This window comes from Agelaius phoeniceus, chromosome 7 (genome assembly GCF_051311805.1).
Source record: "Agelaius phoeniceus isolate bAgePho1 chromosome 7, bAgePho1.hap1, whole genome shotgun sequence".
NCBI lineage: Eukaryota > Metazoa > Chordata > Aves > Passeriformes > Icteridae > Agelaius > Agelaius phoeniceus.
The window spans coordinates 19,831,448-19,850,081 of NC_135271.1; the positions used below are offsets into that span (position 1 = coordinate 19,831,448).

At 38.9% G+C, this 18,634-nt stretch overlaps 1 protein-coding gene across 8 annotated transcripts in view; it reads left to right on the plus strand.

Annotated features, from left to right (window-relative positions):
• Window positions 1-17,158, plus strand: part of GULP1 (GULP PTB domain containing engulfment adaptor 1) — a 144,516-nt gene extending 127,358 nt beyond the window's left edge. For 4 of the 8 annotated variants that reach the window (XM_077181142.1, XM_077181143.1, XM_077181144.1 and 1 more), the window contains 4 exons: window positions 1,774-1,912; window positions 8,513-8,607; window positions 10,344-10,379; window positions 15,131-17,158. In XM_077181142.1, coding sequence (XP_077037257.1) covers window positions 1,774-1,912; window positions 8,513-8,607; window positions 10,344-10,379; window positions 15,131-15,202 — 342 coding nt within the window. In that variant the 3' untranslated portion in view covers window positions 15,203-17,158. The remainder of the gene's footprint in view (window positions 1-1,773; window positions 1,913-8,512; window positions 8,608-10,343; window positions 10,380-15,130) is intronic. The other 4 variants (XM_077181145.1, XM_077181147.1, XM_054636334.2 and 1 more) reach the window with 2 other exon arrangements.
• Window positions 17,159-18,634: the final 1,476 nt, after the last annotated feature.

An 18,634-nucleotide genomic window follows, 5' to 3' on the forward strand; every position in this document is an offset into this window, starting at 1 on the left:
GAGTGGGAGCAGATGACATCCAGCCATCTGCCAGACTTGGATTATCCTGGTTCTCTGCAGGGTTAGTGCAAGGTCCATGGGGCACTAACAGGAGCCTGTGGTGTCAAAACTCTGCACTGAAATCTTTTCATAACGTATGATCTTTGAAATTCCAATAATAATTCAAGTTGAGGACAGTAAAAGTTCTGGATGTGTTAAAATCTTGAAAACTGCTTCTTTTATGAAGTTGATTCACCTATGGTCATGATTGGGAATAGCAATGACTGAGAGAATTTTTTTTTGAAAAAGGCAAAAAAATAAAAGCTACATGTTCAATGTAGATTTTTTTCTTGCTATGTTTCTGTATATCTGTGAAGAAATACCCCAGGTTCTTTTGGATATTGAACAGTTATAAATCTCTCTTAATCCAATTTTAAAATATTAATCCAAATTTAAAATATGAATTCAAAACTCCTAAGAATCACAGAAATAGGAAGAAGAAATAGGAAATGTAGGACTTGAGAGCCCTGTGGTTTTTTCCTCTTAGTGCATTCAGAGGAAGGCTGTGGATCAATATTGCTTTGTAGCAGCCAGTGCAGAGAACCTCCAGAGAGATATAGGTGTGGTTCAGAACTACCTCTGGACTTGGCTTAGGGATCTGTGATGTGAGCTGTCCCAGGGCAGCTGCAGGTCTGCAGCACAGGCACTGAGGAAAGCAGCATTCCAAAATATGGGTTTTTCCATGGGACTCTCATGGACAAGCAGTGCTAAGGAATGCCTGCTTGCCAGGTTATCATATCTGTGTATTCTGAATAAAAGGATCCATGTGACTAATTTAACTTGTGCTTCAAAATTTCTGTGTGGATAGTTTGTGCAAACTGAGTCTTGTTTCAAAGCTGCAGGCTTCTGCTGTGCCTGGCTGGCCTTTCTAATACACAGAGTGAGGGGGTTTCTGTATCATCTCAGCAATAACATAAACATGCAAACTAGTTTTGCCTTCAGCTTGTCAGTCTCAGTTTTAATCTATTTCATCCTCTGTCTTCAGTGTTCAGTACATTTTAACTTGACTGTGCCTCACTTGTGCCCTGAAGTAGTGGACTGGTGGCAGGAGGAATGAACCATTCAAAACCAAATATGGCTGTAGAACTATAAGAATTGGTGGGTTTGGGGTTTCTTTCTTGCCCAGTATTTTTTTTTTAACCCTTTCAAATTCCTGCGCCTTTTGAATGAAATCTCTTCAATTTTACCTTCGAGGACAAAAGGTTTATTTTGGATATTAATATTCAATATATCACGTTTAGATTATTACTTATGGAAAAAGACATTTCAAGTTTTGATCATACCAGTTTCTCTAAGCTGCCAAACAAGAGATCATGTAAAGAATAATTAGTAAACCAAAAATACTGAGATTGTATCTTTGAACTTGGTTCTGTGCTCTCCAGAGCAGAGCACATTGTTGTTGCCATATTACCTCGACTGGGTCTCGTGAAGGTGTCTGTGCTCGTGTGTCTGCAAGAGAGCTGCTTGTCACAGCTTTGTCAGGTGTAACTGAGATACATTTTCAACTGAAAATGGAAAAATTGCAATGCTGCTTTTGTACTGGGGAGTGTTAGCATGTGTCAGAGTCTGTACTGCAAATGCCATTTGCTTGGTGTCAGGAGCTGGGGTTTGCATGCTGATGGTTGTTTTTAACTTTTCTTTTCAAAATGTGACTCTATCTGCATGCTGAAGAATTCAGTATTGTGATCTTTTTCATGTGAAACATTGCCCTAATATTTATTGTCCTTATTGTAGGCAGGCAGTGTGACACCTAAATCACCCTCCACTGACATCTTTGATATGGTTCCCTTTTCTCCCATATCCCCTCAGTCATCAACACCTACTCGCAATGGCACACAGCCTCCTCCAGTACCCAGTAGATCTACAGAGATCAGTAAGTTTTGTAACAACTGACCTACTTTTTGCTTACATTATTTTTTTTTAATAAAGCATCTTTAAAGTTAATGTACGTTTTGCATGAAAAGCCAAATGCAGTTTTTGTAAATCACGTTCACTAATGCCGTTTCATCTTTATACCATCCTCCCAAAGTCCTTGATGTTGCTGCCAAGTTGCATTATAAACAAACTTGCTGTGAAACTGTGACATATACACTTGGAAGGAGTTGGGTTGGGGATTTTAACTTGGCTTTTCTTTTGCAGTCTCTTTTCTGTACTTCAAGGAATATTTTAACTTCCTGTTAGTTCTTTCCTTGTCAAGCCACGGTTCTAGCACCTAGAGCCTGCATTTCTGGGGAAGGCAGCAGGTGGAGTAAGTATGGTGATGCTCAAGAGAGAGCTGAAGAAACCCCTCAAGGAGACTTGGAATGTTGTTTTCAACACTGCTTTTCATGTCATACACAGCTTTGTTTAGCTGTAGTTGATCAACCTCTCCAGACCTCCAACCACTCCTAAAAGGTCTTCAGAAGGTTATTAACAACAGCAATTTTATTTTGCAAAGGCTTCAAAGCAAAATCTTATCTAGGGTAAGGTTCTTGAATTCACTGGGAATATTTTTGGAGTCCAGAAAGTCTTTTTAAAAGCTTTGGAAATCCCTTGAGGGAGAGGAGATTGGGGCATGCACAAGTGATGTTAGAGGCTGTGGAAATATGGGTCTGTGTTTGTTCTTCTGTTCCTGATGCCTATTTTAGAGTGAATAAGGGACATTAATGTTACTGCCAGCCACCATATGGAATGCATTTGAGGAGATTGTGCTGTTTTGGAGCATGCCTCTAGGATGTAGAATTTTCAGCTGTGAATGGGAGCTGTGCACAAAAACAAAAATGCATTTTATAACTTTAGTCAGTGAATGTCTTCCCTCCCATATGTAATGCACTGTTTGGTTCCATTGCTCAGAATGTCTGCCACGTTCTAAAGAGAAAGTAAATGTTCGGACTTTTAGTTCAATAAAGAGCCTTGTTTTTTTTTAAAGAGACCAGTTTAATATAATTAATGAACTTCTGTGGGATCTCCAAAAGGTATGCTAACAGAGTTTTATGTCTATCAAGTATAGTCAGTATTAACTATTTTCATATAATTTAAAAGAATATTGGAATATTCTAATAGAATAATAGAATAGAACAGCTCTATTGAGAGAATTTCATGCCTTTACAATAAATAATTAAAAGATTGCTTCTCTGAAACTGTTGTCAATGCCATAAAATAGATCTAAATGTACATATACAGCTTCAAGAATAGCAACTTAACTTGAATTGAATTATAGGTCAAGATTTTATTTTTTTACCTATTGTCTTACCTCAGTTCCATTGAAATTGTGGCTCAGTTCCATAGAAATCTTGTGGGAGTCTGCAGTCAGATTTTGAAGGATCTTGAGGGATCTTGAAAATTCCAGCTATATAGGATTTGTAATACAAGGAAAAAAAAAAAGTTGCTTATTAACAGTGGTATCTATTGTTTAAAGTAGTTGCTGCTTCTGTGCTTCACTGATTTGCCTTCAGCTGAGATGATGCAGTTCAGAGATGCCACTTCACAGAGAGGTTACAAAGCCCATCATGGTCTTTATGTTTTTGATCCCTGCACTTTCAGTCTGTGTCACGATACTTTCTGTGTTGAAAATTACTGTGTTCATCAGCTATTAATGCTTTTTGGCACGTTTCAGAGCATCATTGAAACATGAGAGGAATATTTTATCATCAAACAAGGGCTTTACTGTCCCAGATGAGAAAGTTCAGCTCCCATGAGCTCGTTCAGGCTGTGCAATGTCCTCTTACTGTAGCAATGTGCAATAATGCTCTGCTTTGTGGTGTCACTGCTGCCAGAACCAGCCAGCTGGCATTTCTTTCTCCAGTACAAGTCAGAGGGCTGGCGACCAAGAGGAGCCAAAGTTTGGAGTCGCCATTTTCTGAGATCATCTTTTCCTCTTCCTATCTCTACTTTCTTTGTCACTGCTCTCAAGCAGAGTTGATTTGGTGAAAATACAGGGTGATTGTGTTGGATTTTATAATTTTGTGACTTTCACCTTTCTCACATTCAGTAGTAAGGAAGGAGAAAGATGAGGGTTTGCCATCTATTTGTTAGTATCACCTCATTTTATTCCTTTTGCCTAAGTGGAGCCTGTTACCCAGGGAGGGCACTTGTGCTGCTCAAGCAAAATGTGCTTTTAAAAGCCAAAATTCATCTTACTCATCCACTGGCCACTTTGAGAAACCAGCCAAAAATAACAGTGCCCCAGAAAGGCCTGGGCACTGGTAGGAAACCTGCAACAATACCAAGCATTGGCATTCCTCCAAGGAATGGTTCCATAGGTGCTTTCGGGCACCAGGATGACAGTTCAGCTTCCCATAACAACACGTGCCCAGAGTTAGAAGTTTGCTTACCAGTTCTTCCCTTGGTGATCTCACAGAAAAAAAAATAATAATTGTGGGGTGATAAATGGTACCTCTGGCTTTGCTGAGCTCACAGCATGTAGTTCAAGATACCCCACCTTTTAATACTAGAGCAACAGTGAACTTTATTTTTTTTTTAAAGACAGCTATTTCCAAAGCATTTAGGCTTAAAAAAATTAATTGAATCTTGAGATTTTTGAGTTCATATTCAGCAGTGTTCCAACAGGGCTACTCAGTAAATGTCTGCTCACTACTGGCTGTATCAGCAATAGCAAACAAATGGGGTTTACCTATTTAAAAGATAAAGTGGCATAATTTTTGTACAGGAGGTTGCAGATTGGTCAAATGCATGCTGACTCTTTAGGTAATATTTGCAACATAGTGAAATGCAACCAAAAATGCAATGCTAGAGATTGCATGCTGCTTCTTCCTCATGGAGTAAGGGGTTGAAAATGTTCTTGTAAGTTATCTGAATGGTCAGAATTAGTTTATTAGTTTTATTTCATTGAAGGAGGAATTAGCTTATGTTTCTTGTTGGCAGTTGGCACAGCATTATTTTCATATCTCAGAAAAGAACTGTAGAGGATTATTCTCTATTGAGTTGTTCAATATTTATTTCACACAAATGCATCATGAACAATCCAAGGTCAAAACTGGCAGATGCAGAAATCTGCTCTGAGGTGCTCTTTTTCTGCAGATATTTAAGAGTATTTTGTCAGAATAATGGCTGTAATAATTTCCAAAGAAAAAAAAATATGGAGTAGCCTGCAGCTAAATGAAAAGGCTTTCTGGATTTCTCTGTCTCAGTTTATTCCAAATATTTCTTTGAGTGCTTGTCTCTAAATGTGATTCATTTTTGTCATCACAGCTGCTCCATCTGGGCAAAGCATATATCAGCATAGCTGTGTGCCTGGATGAGAGCTGAGATAGAGATTGGGATGTCAAGTGCAGCAGAAAAACCAAATATTTGCAATTTTCCTTAGTAATTGCCAATTTTGAATTTACCATAGAGTGCAGGTTGCTATTCTCCAGTATTTGTTTGTTCTCCTGAATGTCAGGTCCCAGAATTTATCACTTGTTCATGTTGTCCTGTGGTTTGAGCTGAGCATCTAAAACATCAACATTTCATGGCTTTTGAATTTGTGGGTCAATTTTGCAGCCTGTGAATTTATTTCCATCCAGAAAGGAATGAGAAAAGGAAAGGAAATTATTTGTACTGTTTGAAAGGATAATTTTCAAAGGCTTCCTGGTTGCTGTTTATTGGAGAAAGAAATGCCTGTCTATGCTACAGTAATTTTGGGGAGTGTGCCAGGCAAGATATTCTTTCTATAGCTAATTTTCATGCAAATACTCTGGCCTGAAATAAAAAGTTACCAATTTATCCCAAAAAGGAGCCCCCCCCTCCATCATGAGTGGAATGAACACTGGTGGATAAGCTTATGGATATCCCAAGGAATATCCCAGCCCTGCAGGGGTGAAATCTTCACATTTCTCCATTTTACACATGTTCTTCAGCTTTTGCTCTCAAGGCAAATAATGACAGTGCTACTGAAAATATTCCATGGAACTTTGTGCCTCCCTGACTCTTAGCAGTGCAGCCTCTCTTATAACACTCAAACTTTAAATGCAGCAAAGGTTCTGTGAACTTCTTCAGCTGGAATGGATAGCAAGTTATGATAGAGATAATTCCCCAAGTAATAGCTTTCCTCAGAAATCCAGCTAGGTAATGCTTCTTTATTTTGAATTTGATTCTGTGCAGGGTTAACTAGGCTCTAGATTTACTCTAGGTTTACTAGAGTGTGACTTATTCACTTGGAATAAGTCACACTCTGGTTGGTTTTAGATTCTGCCTTGTATACTGTATAAATTCAGAAATCTTTCACATTTAAGGAAGGAGTGACATTAAAGGAGTTAAAACTTCTGCTGTTCTGCTAATGAGCTCAAAAGGGCTTTCATTAATAAAAGCCCAATAATAAGGCATGAATGAGATAATAGCCATAATAGTGTACAAAATACTTGCTTTTAAAAATAGTCAGAAGTCATGATTCAGTACAAATTACATGCAGGAGTTTTGTCCTTCACCGTTTTTTCCTAAACACATTCAATAGAATGTTTACTAAGCCCTGGTGTTGGAACTGTCTGCTTTCAATTGTCTGACCACAGAGAAAGCTGTCAGCTCCTTTTAAAGGTAAAAATAAAGAAAATGGACCTACACAATGAACCATAGACTGTTGAGGGTTATAAAGTAGAATCACTTTTTTGCCCAGTAGAGGTTAGATTGCAACTCAAAGCTGCTACACATCTGAAGGTTATTTGCTGGGAGCATCAGAGCATTTCAGGACACTGGATATACTGGAGCAGACCCATTTTGGCTGTGAAAGAGGCAAAGGATGAGGAAGAACCTAATTTTTACATTAGATTATCCGAGTTCAAGTCTCTCTTGCGTGCAGGTGGTCTGCCTTTGCCAGGAAAGACTGGATTTCTTCTTGGCTCTTGTGGACTCTTGGAAAAAGGCTCTCTTATCTGGGCCATCTCCTGGTCCCGTGTGACAGTTTGTAGCTGCTTAGCCACAGTTTTTTAAATATGTAATCAATCAAGTTCTGCTCAAATTTCTGTACTTTATTCTGGGAATTTCTGTACTTTATTGTGGGAGCAAATTATGGTAGTTGCCAGTAATTTAAAATGCCTGCTGTGCAGCCTGATAACACCTAATTGATAAGGGCAAAGCCCTGACAGACTGATATGCACAATAACTGTTGAAGAGCCCAGAGAACACAGGTGTGAAATTCTGCCTGTAAGGATGCCAAAACCAAACCAGCTGTGCAGCTCTAGGCAGGTGCTGCACCACTGATAACAGGACTGGGAATTCTGCAATGGGAGTGAGTGGGTTCAGCAGTTAATTGTCACCCAGATCAGGGTGAATTTTGTGCTTAATTGTCCATTCACTTCAGGGTTACTATTGCCCCCTTTACTGTCACACTCTAAAACTAAAATTGAGGCAGGTAGAGTGCTTGCCAGGTTTCTTGCTAGGCAGCCATGAAAGTTTGGAGAGAGGATATCTCCTCATGGTTCTGGTTTTCTCTCCACCAGTGACAAGGCTGTAGGAACTTGGTTCTGTGAATTCTGCAATCAGTGGGGTTTGGTTAGCAAGTTATTTTTTTTTTTAACTGCTGTAGTTTAATCCGATGTGAAATGGGAAAAGTGTTTAGAGATGGAGCCTTTAACTTTAGGAAAGAAAAATCTATTACTAAGAAGGAGGAAAAAACACCCAAAACCTGAAAAACAAAAAAATATTTGAGCAGGCAGATATAAAGAACTATTCTAGTCTAATATGAGAAAAGAACCCAATTGTATTGGAGGTGTTTCTTCTTAACCAGACAAAAACAAGAAACACACCCTTCCTTTGACCAATAGAATGCAAACTGCAGTTAAGAAAAAGTGAGGAACTTTTGTTATTGAGAAAGTGAAAATTTGCAGTCATTCTATTTATGCACCCAAATTTAGTGGAATTTTAGCATGACAATTCATGGTCCTGTTGTGGTTTTGGGTTTTTTTTTTAATTACTTTTTCTATCTTGATGTGATCTGATCTAAGATTTTAAAACTCTGATGATTTTTAGTTTTAATTACTGCTAGTTGTTCACTGAGGAACTGTATCAAATGAAGAATATTTGCTTGTCTCACAAAAACATCCTTAACCTGAGGAGTGGCAGACAGGGGACAGGAAGATTAATTGGTTAGTGATTTGTTGTGGACATAATGTAGAAATGAAATTTGGCAATTCATGTCCAGTTACTTCCTCTTCATTTTTGAAACTCCTACACAGACTCCAGAGCACATGTCAGTACGTGGTGCCCTCTTCCAAGAGCAGCAACTTCTCACCCAATCTCTAGAAGGCACAAGCATTAAAGGAAGATAAAGAGAGGCTTAAACAGAAGTCCAGTGGTGTTCTTGGAAAAATGTTTGAGTATTAAGGTTTGGGAAACTGCCCAAGAGCTGGCTTGCACACTGGGATGTTAAAAGTTGTGGTTAATGAGTGGCATATCTGGTGGTGCTGTTGCTTAGCTCAGGAGATGTGAGGTGGCTTTTTCAGAGCACTGTTGTTGTAGCCCATACCTGTTCTCCCAGTGACTCACTTTTCTGTCTTTACAGAGAGAGACCTTTTTGGAGCAGAACCTTTTGACCCTTTTAGCTGTGGAGCAGGAGATTTCCCTCCAGACATTCAGTCCAAACTAGATGAGATGCAGGTAACTACTGTCTTATGTGGGTTTTGATGGCTGTGTGCCTATTCTTGAAATACATGCTTACCTTATTCTGAAAACATGTTCCACAAAGCACACACCAATGCACAGACAAACCCCTATTTCTGACCATTCCTTCTGTAAGTTTATCTCCTGGTCTTTGAGCTGGAGTTTGGGTTTGCCTCAAGAGCCCCACCTGGTAGCAATAGAGTCAGCTACACTAATGAGGGGTTTCTCAGCAGTGTAACCAAAATGGTTTGGGAACTGTTACCTAGGAAGGGGACTGAGAGAGCTGAAAAAGAGAGCTGAGCCCCCCAGATCCCTTCATCTTCACTGCAGCAATCTCCCTCATCCCAGTGTAGCTTCCTTTTTCCCTCAGTTAGCATCACTTTGTTTTCTCTCAGCATTGGGCAGACTTAGGTGCTTCTGAGGCCATGGCAATTTTTTGCTGCCTTTAAAAGCAGCTCTGTGGCACCCTGGAGCAATTAAACTCCTGAGAATTGATTCAAGAATTCTGAACTGTTGTGTTTTTATCAGAAAATGTTTGTTGATTCTGAAACACTCAACATTGTTCATTCAGTTATTGACCCAATTGTGAAACAATTCTAGGAGAAAGTCCTTGAGTTTTGGAACAAATGATGCTCTGCAGTCAGACTTTCAAAACTTCTAGTTCCTTGCCAGCTTATCTCTAGTATTTTTTAAGCAGCCTGCCAGCAGAAGACAAGGCTGGAAATAATGGAAATTTGAATTTCTAGGATCCTGGCTCCTCAGCAGAACATGTTCCCAGGGTTTCCAGCCCTCTTGTCTCTTAGGAGCCCACAAAATCCAAGAGCTCCTTCTGTTCCTGTCTCCTGCCTAAAGAGCAGCAGAGGCTTTTTAAAGTGACTTAAATAAGATTGAAATACCATTTCATTTTCCTGAGTACATTTTCTTTTCTTTGTCAGTTCAGGATGGTTCCGCTGACAAATTCTACTCACACTGAAGCAAGAAATTTAGCTTCTTAGTCCCCTGTATAATTTCAAAGAGAAGCTAAAAGCCAAAGCTGTCTTCTTCATAATTCCAACAACATGCTGGTGTTTTGTGAATGCCATAATGCTACTAAGCCCTTGAACACAAACTCCAAATCTTACAGCACCTCCCATTGATATATTACCAACATTTCCATTGTTTTAGGGAAAAATAAATTGTAGCAACTGTGGTTACCACTAATAATGGTATGTCAATATTTAAATGTCACATATTAAGAGTTCCTATACAGGTAATATTTTGACAATATTTGGAATTGTTTGCCTATAACACTACAGAGTGCTGTCACCTCATAAAACATCAGGGAATGGAATAGTAAATGTATTTACCAACAATGCTTGAACTCATGAAATTAAAATCTCCCATCATTGTTTGTACTCTCTTGATCTAAAAAAAGGAGACAACCAATCAATAGTAAAACCCCTAAGCATTAGGGTGTAACTGTGTCCTGTTGTGAAGAAAGGCACTCCCCCCAGCATATCAGCTATTCACTAAGAATTAATTGGTGGGCTTTATGTAGGCAGAAAACTTGACACTTATGATCCAGCTGAGAACAAGTGTATGGCTGAAAGGGTGTGAAAAACCCCCATATTCTAGCTTAAGCCAAAGCAAAGACTGTGTACAGTTATTTTACTGTGTGTTTAGTGCAAAATACAGATCAAAACATGTTTTTCCTAATGTCTCTTTTATCTTCTTGTGCTTTCCTGGGTGCACAGCGTCAGCGATGGTTGGTATATCATATTTTAATAATGGTATTTAAAGCATTTACAATTGAAATGTGCACGTGTCTGTCTTATGTTTCTATTTTTATGTATATTTGTTTATGTGGAAAAATTTCAGTATTTATGTTTTGTGTATAAACCTCTTGAGTCAGAGCCATTTTCGTTTTTTGGGGCCTACAATCTCTAAGTTAGGCACAGCTGATGGTTGTTTTCTTTACTCTGTCTTGCCAGGTGCTAATACTAAGCCTTTGTTTTCACTGCTGTTTGTTTTCCATGTGTACTTGTGAAATCTCCAGTTGTCATTATCAGATTGTCACTAGTGAAATGGTTTAAGCAAAACCTTTAGTACAGAGATTGTGTTAGTACAATCGTGTTTGAGAGCACGTCTTTGTTTGGACATAGTGATTTAAAACTTTTCAAGGAGCAGAAGCAGCTGTGCTAGTCTCAACAGCTGTTAGACACAGCCTTTGAGGAATATGAGAGCACAGAACATGTAACATGCTCTGGAAACCCAGCAATGAGAAATGTGGAAGAGAAGTGTGGGCCTCTCTTATTGTCTGAAATGCAAAGTGAATGAATCTGTCATCTTTGCATTATGGAAGCACAGCCTGGGTTTCAGTAATTGTGGATTCTTAGATCTGTGAAGGTAAGTGTTTTACAGGCACCTAGCAAATAGCTCCAGGTATGAACTTCCTGCACCATGGTGTTGAATGCAGCTCAGTCTGCAGTGAGGATGTGCCAGCCTGATTGGAGCAGCCCAGTCCAGACTCTCTTAGCCTGTTTCTTGTGAGAAACGTGTGAGGTGCCTCAGCAAATACACACTGTGTGCAGAAAAGCTGCCCTGATCTGACCTTTTGCTTTTGGGAACAAAGTGGGACAGGAGAGCCCAGCACAGAAGAGGCACTGGAGAATCAACTCTTGAATAGGGGGTGCTTTTCCTTTGCCTCCTGCATTCTGAACTCAATGAGATCAGATAAAGTTCCCTGGCCTCTAGGGAAACACTTATTTTTGAACTTCAGTGACAATCCAAATTTCACAGTTAAGCTTTCTATTCCATTTCTAAGTCCAATCTCTGATCTTTTTGGAGAGCTTAAAATTCAAACATTTGCTAAGATGTGACTTTTATAGCTCAGGCCTCTCTCTGATGGCTGTCCAACCTCCTGTTTCCCTGCACCCTTATGCTGAAACATATTTTCATCTTTACTTTGACTGTGTCCAGAAATTAATAAAATGAATGTCTACTTTCCCAGAAATCTTGCAGTGAGGAGAAGTTTGCCTGGATCATGAATCACACCAGCAGCAGCTGCTATAATTTATTAAAATCTCAAGGTAGTTAATATCAGAAAGCTTCCAGGAGCTGCAAGCCATTCTCCCTGCATGCCCTGAAGCAGTCAGTAGACTTGACATCTTTCCATCTCAAATAAGTTATGCTTAGCCCTCTAAATGCTCTTCTCAGAGATATGTAAATTTGTCATTGCTTCATTGGGTTTGTGCTGACTTAAGCTCATTGAGAGAAGTCACTGTGAAGTGATAAGTGAGTGAACTTCTGAGCCATAAGGTTGATTCTGGCAAATTTATCTTCTGATAAAGTGCAAGTTCTTTGGTTTGCACTGCTTACTTGTTTTAACCAGAGTAGCTCACATCTTTTTATCCTTGACTCCAGAAAAAAGGCTGCTTTTGGAAGAGGGATTGTTTCTGAGCTGTTTCGAGTGGAAACCAGCTTTGCTCCTCTCTTTAGGGCATCAATCACATCCCTTAGTACAATACCATTACTTAGTAGGTAGCTAAACTGCTCAGTCCTTGTGTTAAAGTGCCTCTAAATTAAAAAAGCTCCTTGAGGAGGACATGAACACAGCAAAACAAGGAACAATATAGATGCACACTTCACAGCCCTTTTTGTTCCCTCTCCTGGCCAGCGCCACAGGGTGGCCTTTTTCAGCATTCCCTGAAAATTCACTTCATGTCTTCCACTTAAATGCCCAAGAGAAAAAAAAAAATCTAGATTTTACATTCCTTTAATGAAAGGAATGCCCAGCTAGCCACCTGGATTGCTTTGATGTGCTCTCTATGCTGTTGGGCTTTTTGGCCTTGTGGTTGTCATGGAAGTTTGAGGCTGCTTGGAAGTGCAGAATCTGACATTGATGGTCATGGGTTTGGTGTGGCTCAGAAGTGACCATGGAAATGCCATGTCCCTGTTACAGACAGGAAGGTGCATGAGCCATTGTTCTCAGGAACAGCACCTGGCAACCACAGCACTGATTTCTTTCAGGACAGACAGTTCATTTTGGTAATAATGTTAAAAAGCTTTTTTTAATCATTATGATCCGTAAAGAGCAGCAATCTCTGAACAGATTAGCATTGATCACATTGCAAATATGTGGAAATGTAATTGTTTTAAATGCAAAATATCACAGCTTGAGAAGGACTAAACAGGAGTAGGAGGAAGTGGTTGGAGTGAAGCTGTAGAAGGAAAGGCCAAGGGGGCCACAGTTCTTCAAGAAAGTGGCAATAGTTCTAGGTCAAGTCATAGCAAACACAAGCAAAGTGCTAAGTGACAAAATATCAGTTTGTGTGGAAAAAACTTGACATGCTCAACATAAGAGCAGTGAGATGAGTGTACTTCCAAAATGCATCATCTGATTTGCTCTTTGCTTGCTGGAAAGAGGGCACTGGAAGTGAAGCCACTTAAGACACCAGCAAACTGTGCTTAACAGTAAAAATAAGATAAAAATAAGAGTGGGCAGGACAGGAATGGGATGGATGTTTAGTGAAGGCTCTGGCTGGCTCAGGATGAAGGTCTCTATCCTTGTCAAACCAGTTGTTGGTGATTTCTGCTGTTGGAGCACATCAAGCAACCTCAGGTTGAAGCCCCAACAGTCCCTTGTTGCTGTATCCCTTTACAAGCTCAAAACTGGAAGCAGCCTTCAGATACTTCAGAAGTTGAGCATCCTTGGCACACTGTAACTGCAGGGTTTAAAATGTAACAGATTAGACCCTAGGGCTAATTCTCTGAATTCTCCTTCTGGGTAAGCAGTCCTTCTTTGACTGCAGTTACATCAATGAATTTACCCTTTGGGGAAATGAACACTGTCTGTTTGGAACAGGATGTGTTTCACTTGGAATTTCACCTACTGTTCGCTTGTAATATCTTCTGCATTGAATGTTCTTCCTTTTAATCCTTTGGAAAATGCAGAGAGAAAAAAAAAAAAAAAAGAAAAAAATCTTAAATGCACTAAGTGAGCCTTGGCAGCACTGTGTCACCCAGGTAGAGCAAACTGGGTAGCACAGTTGGGGAATGTTAACACCACAGTGCTGCTACCTACTCAGCATCTCATGGTATGGATCTGCCTTTAGGAAAATGCAGCTTTTACTTGGAAATTCTCAGACCATTTAGTAACTATTGCCAGGAGGTTTGTTCTGTTTTTCCACATTATTCTCCTGATAGCAGTAGCTGGCAGGGTTATTAGATATTCATACACTTTTCAGGTGTTAGCCTGTGATTTGAATTTGTTTGAAATTAAGCTAGTTTGACTTGGGATTTATCTTCTAAGCCCAAAAGGTATGGTCTTGAGGTACTGCTGTGCATGTGAGGGAAAGACTTGAGTTTGTGCCTAATCCCCACACAGATGGTTTTACAAAAAGATTTATCTTGTTTACAAGATATTTCCTTGATGAAAGGAGCTGTTATTGATTTCATAGCACACAATCAGCACTCTCACTGAACAGAGCACTGCTACAGCTGCCGCTGGACTTGATGCTTTCATGGCATTTCTAGTCACAGCCCCGTTTCCAATTGCTTAAACCTTCAAAGCACTTTCACCCAACAGACTGAAATTTTATTGACTCCAAGGTGACTTTTGAGGGTCAAGCCACAATTATTCAGCTTTTAATGCAAAAAGAGAAATTAAAATAAGAGTGGTTTTCCTGTATTGAAAAGTGCATTTGTTACTTTAGGACTGGTGTGAACGAAGTATCTTTAGCAAGCCAAGCATCTATGAAAGCATACCAAAAAAAAGTATTTGTAGAATGAATTTCTTTTCCATAGAGGAGTTGGTAGCATCAAGCTTATAATCTTTTTTGTGTTTCTATTAATAAAATGAATGTGAGCAAACTTAGGAATTTTGGTCTGAACTTTTAAAGCAGCTCACTGCATTTTCAGAATACTACTGTGTTTTATTTTACTGAGTTACATGCCTTTAAAATGCACAGTTTTTCATTTGCAGTTGAGCAAGTATGGTTTTATCTGCCTTTTCCATGAAGCTCAGATGGCAGTGGGCAGTAAATGTCAATTTAACTGCACTGGGAGCAATTCAGAGCAGCCCTCTGAGGTGGGGTAGTCAGCACTTTTTGTTGGGCTGCTCTTACAGCACCACAGAACATAGGAGACACCTTGTATCAGTTACAATGTCCATGTCATACCTCTATTTTTCAATATAAACCTTTAATTTTACTCAGGAACGACATGGTGCAAGTCAAACTTGGTTGGTTTTCTGTCAACCTATATACAAGAATATTCAATATTGTTATTCTATAGTATTTTCTTCACTTTATGTACATACTGTAGCTATGCTGTTGTATGGTGTGCATCTTTTATGAGTTAACCACTAAGACTTACTAAAAAGTGGCTGACCAAATAATGTAAATATTTGTGAATTTAGGCTGAAGTATTGTTGCAGTTTGTCTGCCTAAAGATATGCTTGGATTTAAATGTTTTTACAATGAGAATGTAATCTTCCAGAACTCACTTGGCTCTTTACTAATGATGTCTTGTTTCATTGCAGGAGGGGTTCAAAATGGGATTAACTCTTGAAGGCACAGTATTTTGTCTTGACCCACTAGACAGCAGGTGCTGATGCCAAGAAACTCAATGTGAATTTCCTCCACCGTGGGTTTTTTTTAATTTCTGAACACGTACTCACAGATACTGTCCATGTGCCAAAAATTGCTTTTTTCAACATGTAAACTCTTGTGAGGCTTGCTTCTGTAAAAATTCGACTTATTTCCAGTCTTTCCCTGTAAAAATGTAAAAAGTTGTATTTGTTTATGAATTATGGATGAAATTACGCTGTTGTGTTTCTTTCTGTCACTTTTTGGCCCGAGTTTACTATGCTTTATGACTATTAGCTTGGAGAAGTTCTTCAGAAAGGTCACTCATACCTCTCTCTCTGTCTCTCTCTGCAAATGTGCAGGCATGAATTCTACATAATACTTTACCTGGCAGCATTTTGAAATTATGCTTTTAAGGTATTATTTAATATTCAAGCGGTAAAATTATTAATATCTGCTACAAAAATTTCAATTTGCAGTGAAAAAAGCATAAAATACTAACCATTACTATATGCTTCAAAAGTAAATCTGGATGCAGTGTGATTGATTTCCATCACTGTGTGTGGTTACTGCCCTATATATCTGTTGTCGTTGGTTTAAACAATCCAGATTTTAGGTCCTTCATTCATGTTTTAGAAACTAACAAGTTGCTGGTCTGCTAATTAGTGCTTAATGAGCCTAGAAGAACTGCTAAATTGCAGAATGGCAAAGCAACTGCCCTTTGTTTTTATATTTTATAGCTGAAGTGTAAAGTATGTACCTTGGAATCCATTACATGCTAGCCATAACTTAAAAGGAGGATTATGGTCCTGCATTTATTAGGACCTTGTGTAATTTTGTGTATAAGCAGGCACTGGGCTCAGTTCTGTAATTACTTTCAACACCTGAGTGTTTACAGCTAGGCTCTGTTGAGTATAATTTTCTTACTCTCTTCTTTAGTGTTCCATGTCTTTAATTTCTGCAGAGAAACAACTATAAGTAAGTCCTTTGTACCCACAGGTTGTTCATGTTACAGAAATACCTGCACACCAAAATTCTTAGCTGCTGGTGAGATGAATGCTGACATGTCTATGCATACTCTTCATTAATCTTTCTCATAAGCAATAAAACACCATCTTAAACCTATCTCAGAAAATTATTATCATGAGTTCAATTCAAAAACTTTCCAACCTCTAGTATTTTCCCTTCAAAACGTACAAATGTGGAAACCCTCCTGCCCCAAAATTTTCAGATTTTTTTTTTTTATGAGAGGCTTTTTGCTGACACAGTTTTGTCCTTAAGAGTCACAGTTTACACCAAAACTACATTTTTCAATTTCATCACGAGTATTTTTCTGCCTTGTTCAACAAAGTACTTGTGCATGTGCCTTTGGAGTCCTCTAAAAGAATGGGATTATTCCTTTGCTGGGTTTGACACATCCTCAGGTACCTTGCTGAATTGGGGCCTTAACATCTTACATTATATTTGTCTTCCTCTCTCTCTCATTCTAAGTTCATCATTCATATAGAGTATTATAGAGAAATATATATGAAAAATATATGAAATCACTAACAAATAGAATAGTATATGTTTCATAAAGAAAAGTCTTTATAATTTTGTTTGTCATATAGTATTTTCGAATTTGTATAATGAGGATGTTTAGTAGCCATAGCAATGGCCTTTTTTAACAAATAGAATTTGTATTTTTATTGTACTTTAAAAAGCTTTACATAATAAGCATCTATTTAGTGGTCATTTATTATCAATGGTAACACTAAGATAATATTTGCACATTTTAAGAAACCTTTTTCGTTACTGATTTTTATGATAGTTGACTGCAAATGGCATGGTTAAATCTTATATACCTGGTCGATACATACAAAAATACTTAAATCAACACAACAGTGCATTTTTAATTTTTATGTGATCCAATTGGAAACTGTATTTCTATGTAATCTCAAATGTCTGTTTAATTTTGCCTAAAATAAATGTTTTTAAATAAATTGCCTCCTAGAACACAGTGTTCATTCACTAAAATGCCCAGCTGGAAGGTAGGATGGGGTGGTGCTTAAATATTGGGCTGGATCTGCCTCAAAAGAAGATTTAAAAAGTGCTGGAATGGGTTAAAAGTCACCTTTGGAAAGGATCTGATCTCAGGGCAGAATGACTTTATTACTGAATTTGGGCTAATCTGCAATCAGCAGAGAAAAATCTTGTTCTAAATGCAGCTGTATAATACTGACAGTTAGGGAGGAACTCTGCAGTGCTTCCTGGATTTAATTGACTTTACTTTTTGTCCTTTTCTTCCCCCATACTGCTCTGCTCAATATACTTGGCTGCTGACTATTAAAGGAGGGAAGGATAATAATTGAAGTTTTCCTGAGCCTTAGAAAACAATCTCTGTAATCCAGGTGTGTTAATGGCACAGGCTGCTGCAGATGGTGTCAGTGCTTTTGAGAGAAGTCATCTGAAACCATCGGGTAATTTGTTCCCTGGTAAAACTTCCCTTCAAGCTAATGCTCAAAACCCATCTAAGCACCTTGGGTTTGTGGGATTGGGGCTTGAACACCCATGGGAATGGGTGCTGGCAGGTAAGGAGCACACATCATCATCTCCTGTGAGCTATGAGCACGAGCTGTCCCTCCCTGCTGCTGTCAGTGTTCTCTCCCAGGCAGAGCAGCAGCACCTTGTGCCACATTTTCACTGCTGCTTTGAAATACCTGGCTGGGGGCAGCCAGAGGAGCCCAGGCCATTGCTCTTGCTCTGGCCAGAGGGAGGGGGATGCTGCAGGGATGCTGCTGCTGCTCACAGCGCACTGTGGGTTGTGGAAGTTGTCTTGCTGCAGAGGGGGACATACACACCATCTACTAGGTTAGAGATATGGTGCTAATGAGTCAGGAACAAGACTTTTTTTTACTTTTAAATTGCAACAAAAATAAAATACTTCAAGTATTTTATTCAGCTTCATGCTGCCCGTTTTGCTGACACTTTTTTCTTTCTTTTGGATGCCTTTTCTTTCAATTTCTATTTTTTTTGTTTTATAAACTGTGGTCACTCTGCTGACCATGCTAACTGTGGCTGTATCACTTCTGGACTTGGAATAGTAGATTTTGGTTCCACTCAAATGTCCAGCAACTCTCCTGGCCTGTCATCCCAAGCTATATTAACACCTAGAAGCAGGGTTCTTTACTTTCCTTGTTTTTCTATGATATGAACTAATTTTTTCTTCCTACCTGCCTATCACGGTATACCTGAGTAAATGAGCTGCTTATGTTAGAATTGTGAAGTCAAATACCTGAAATATGGTTAGTTGGTGTTTTCTTTTTTTAACCTTTGATAAATCACTGAGCATCAGTGCAGGATGTTCTTGGCCTAACTCATCTTTACTTCCAAAGGGTCTGCAAGTGGCTCTTGCCCTTCCATGTGATAGATGGGATTCGTGCTAAACATAAAATTGATCAAATGGCTCAAATTGGTAA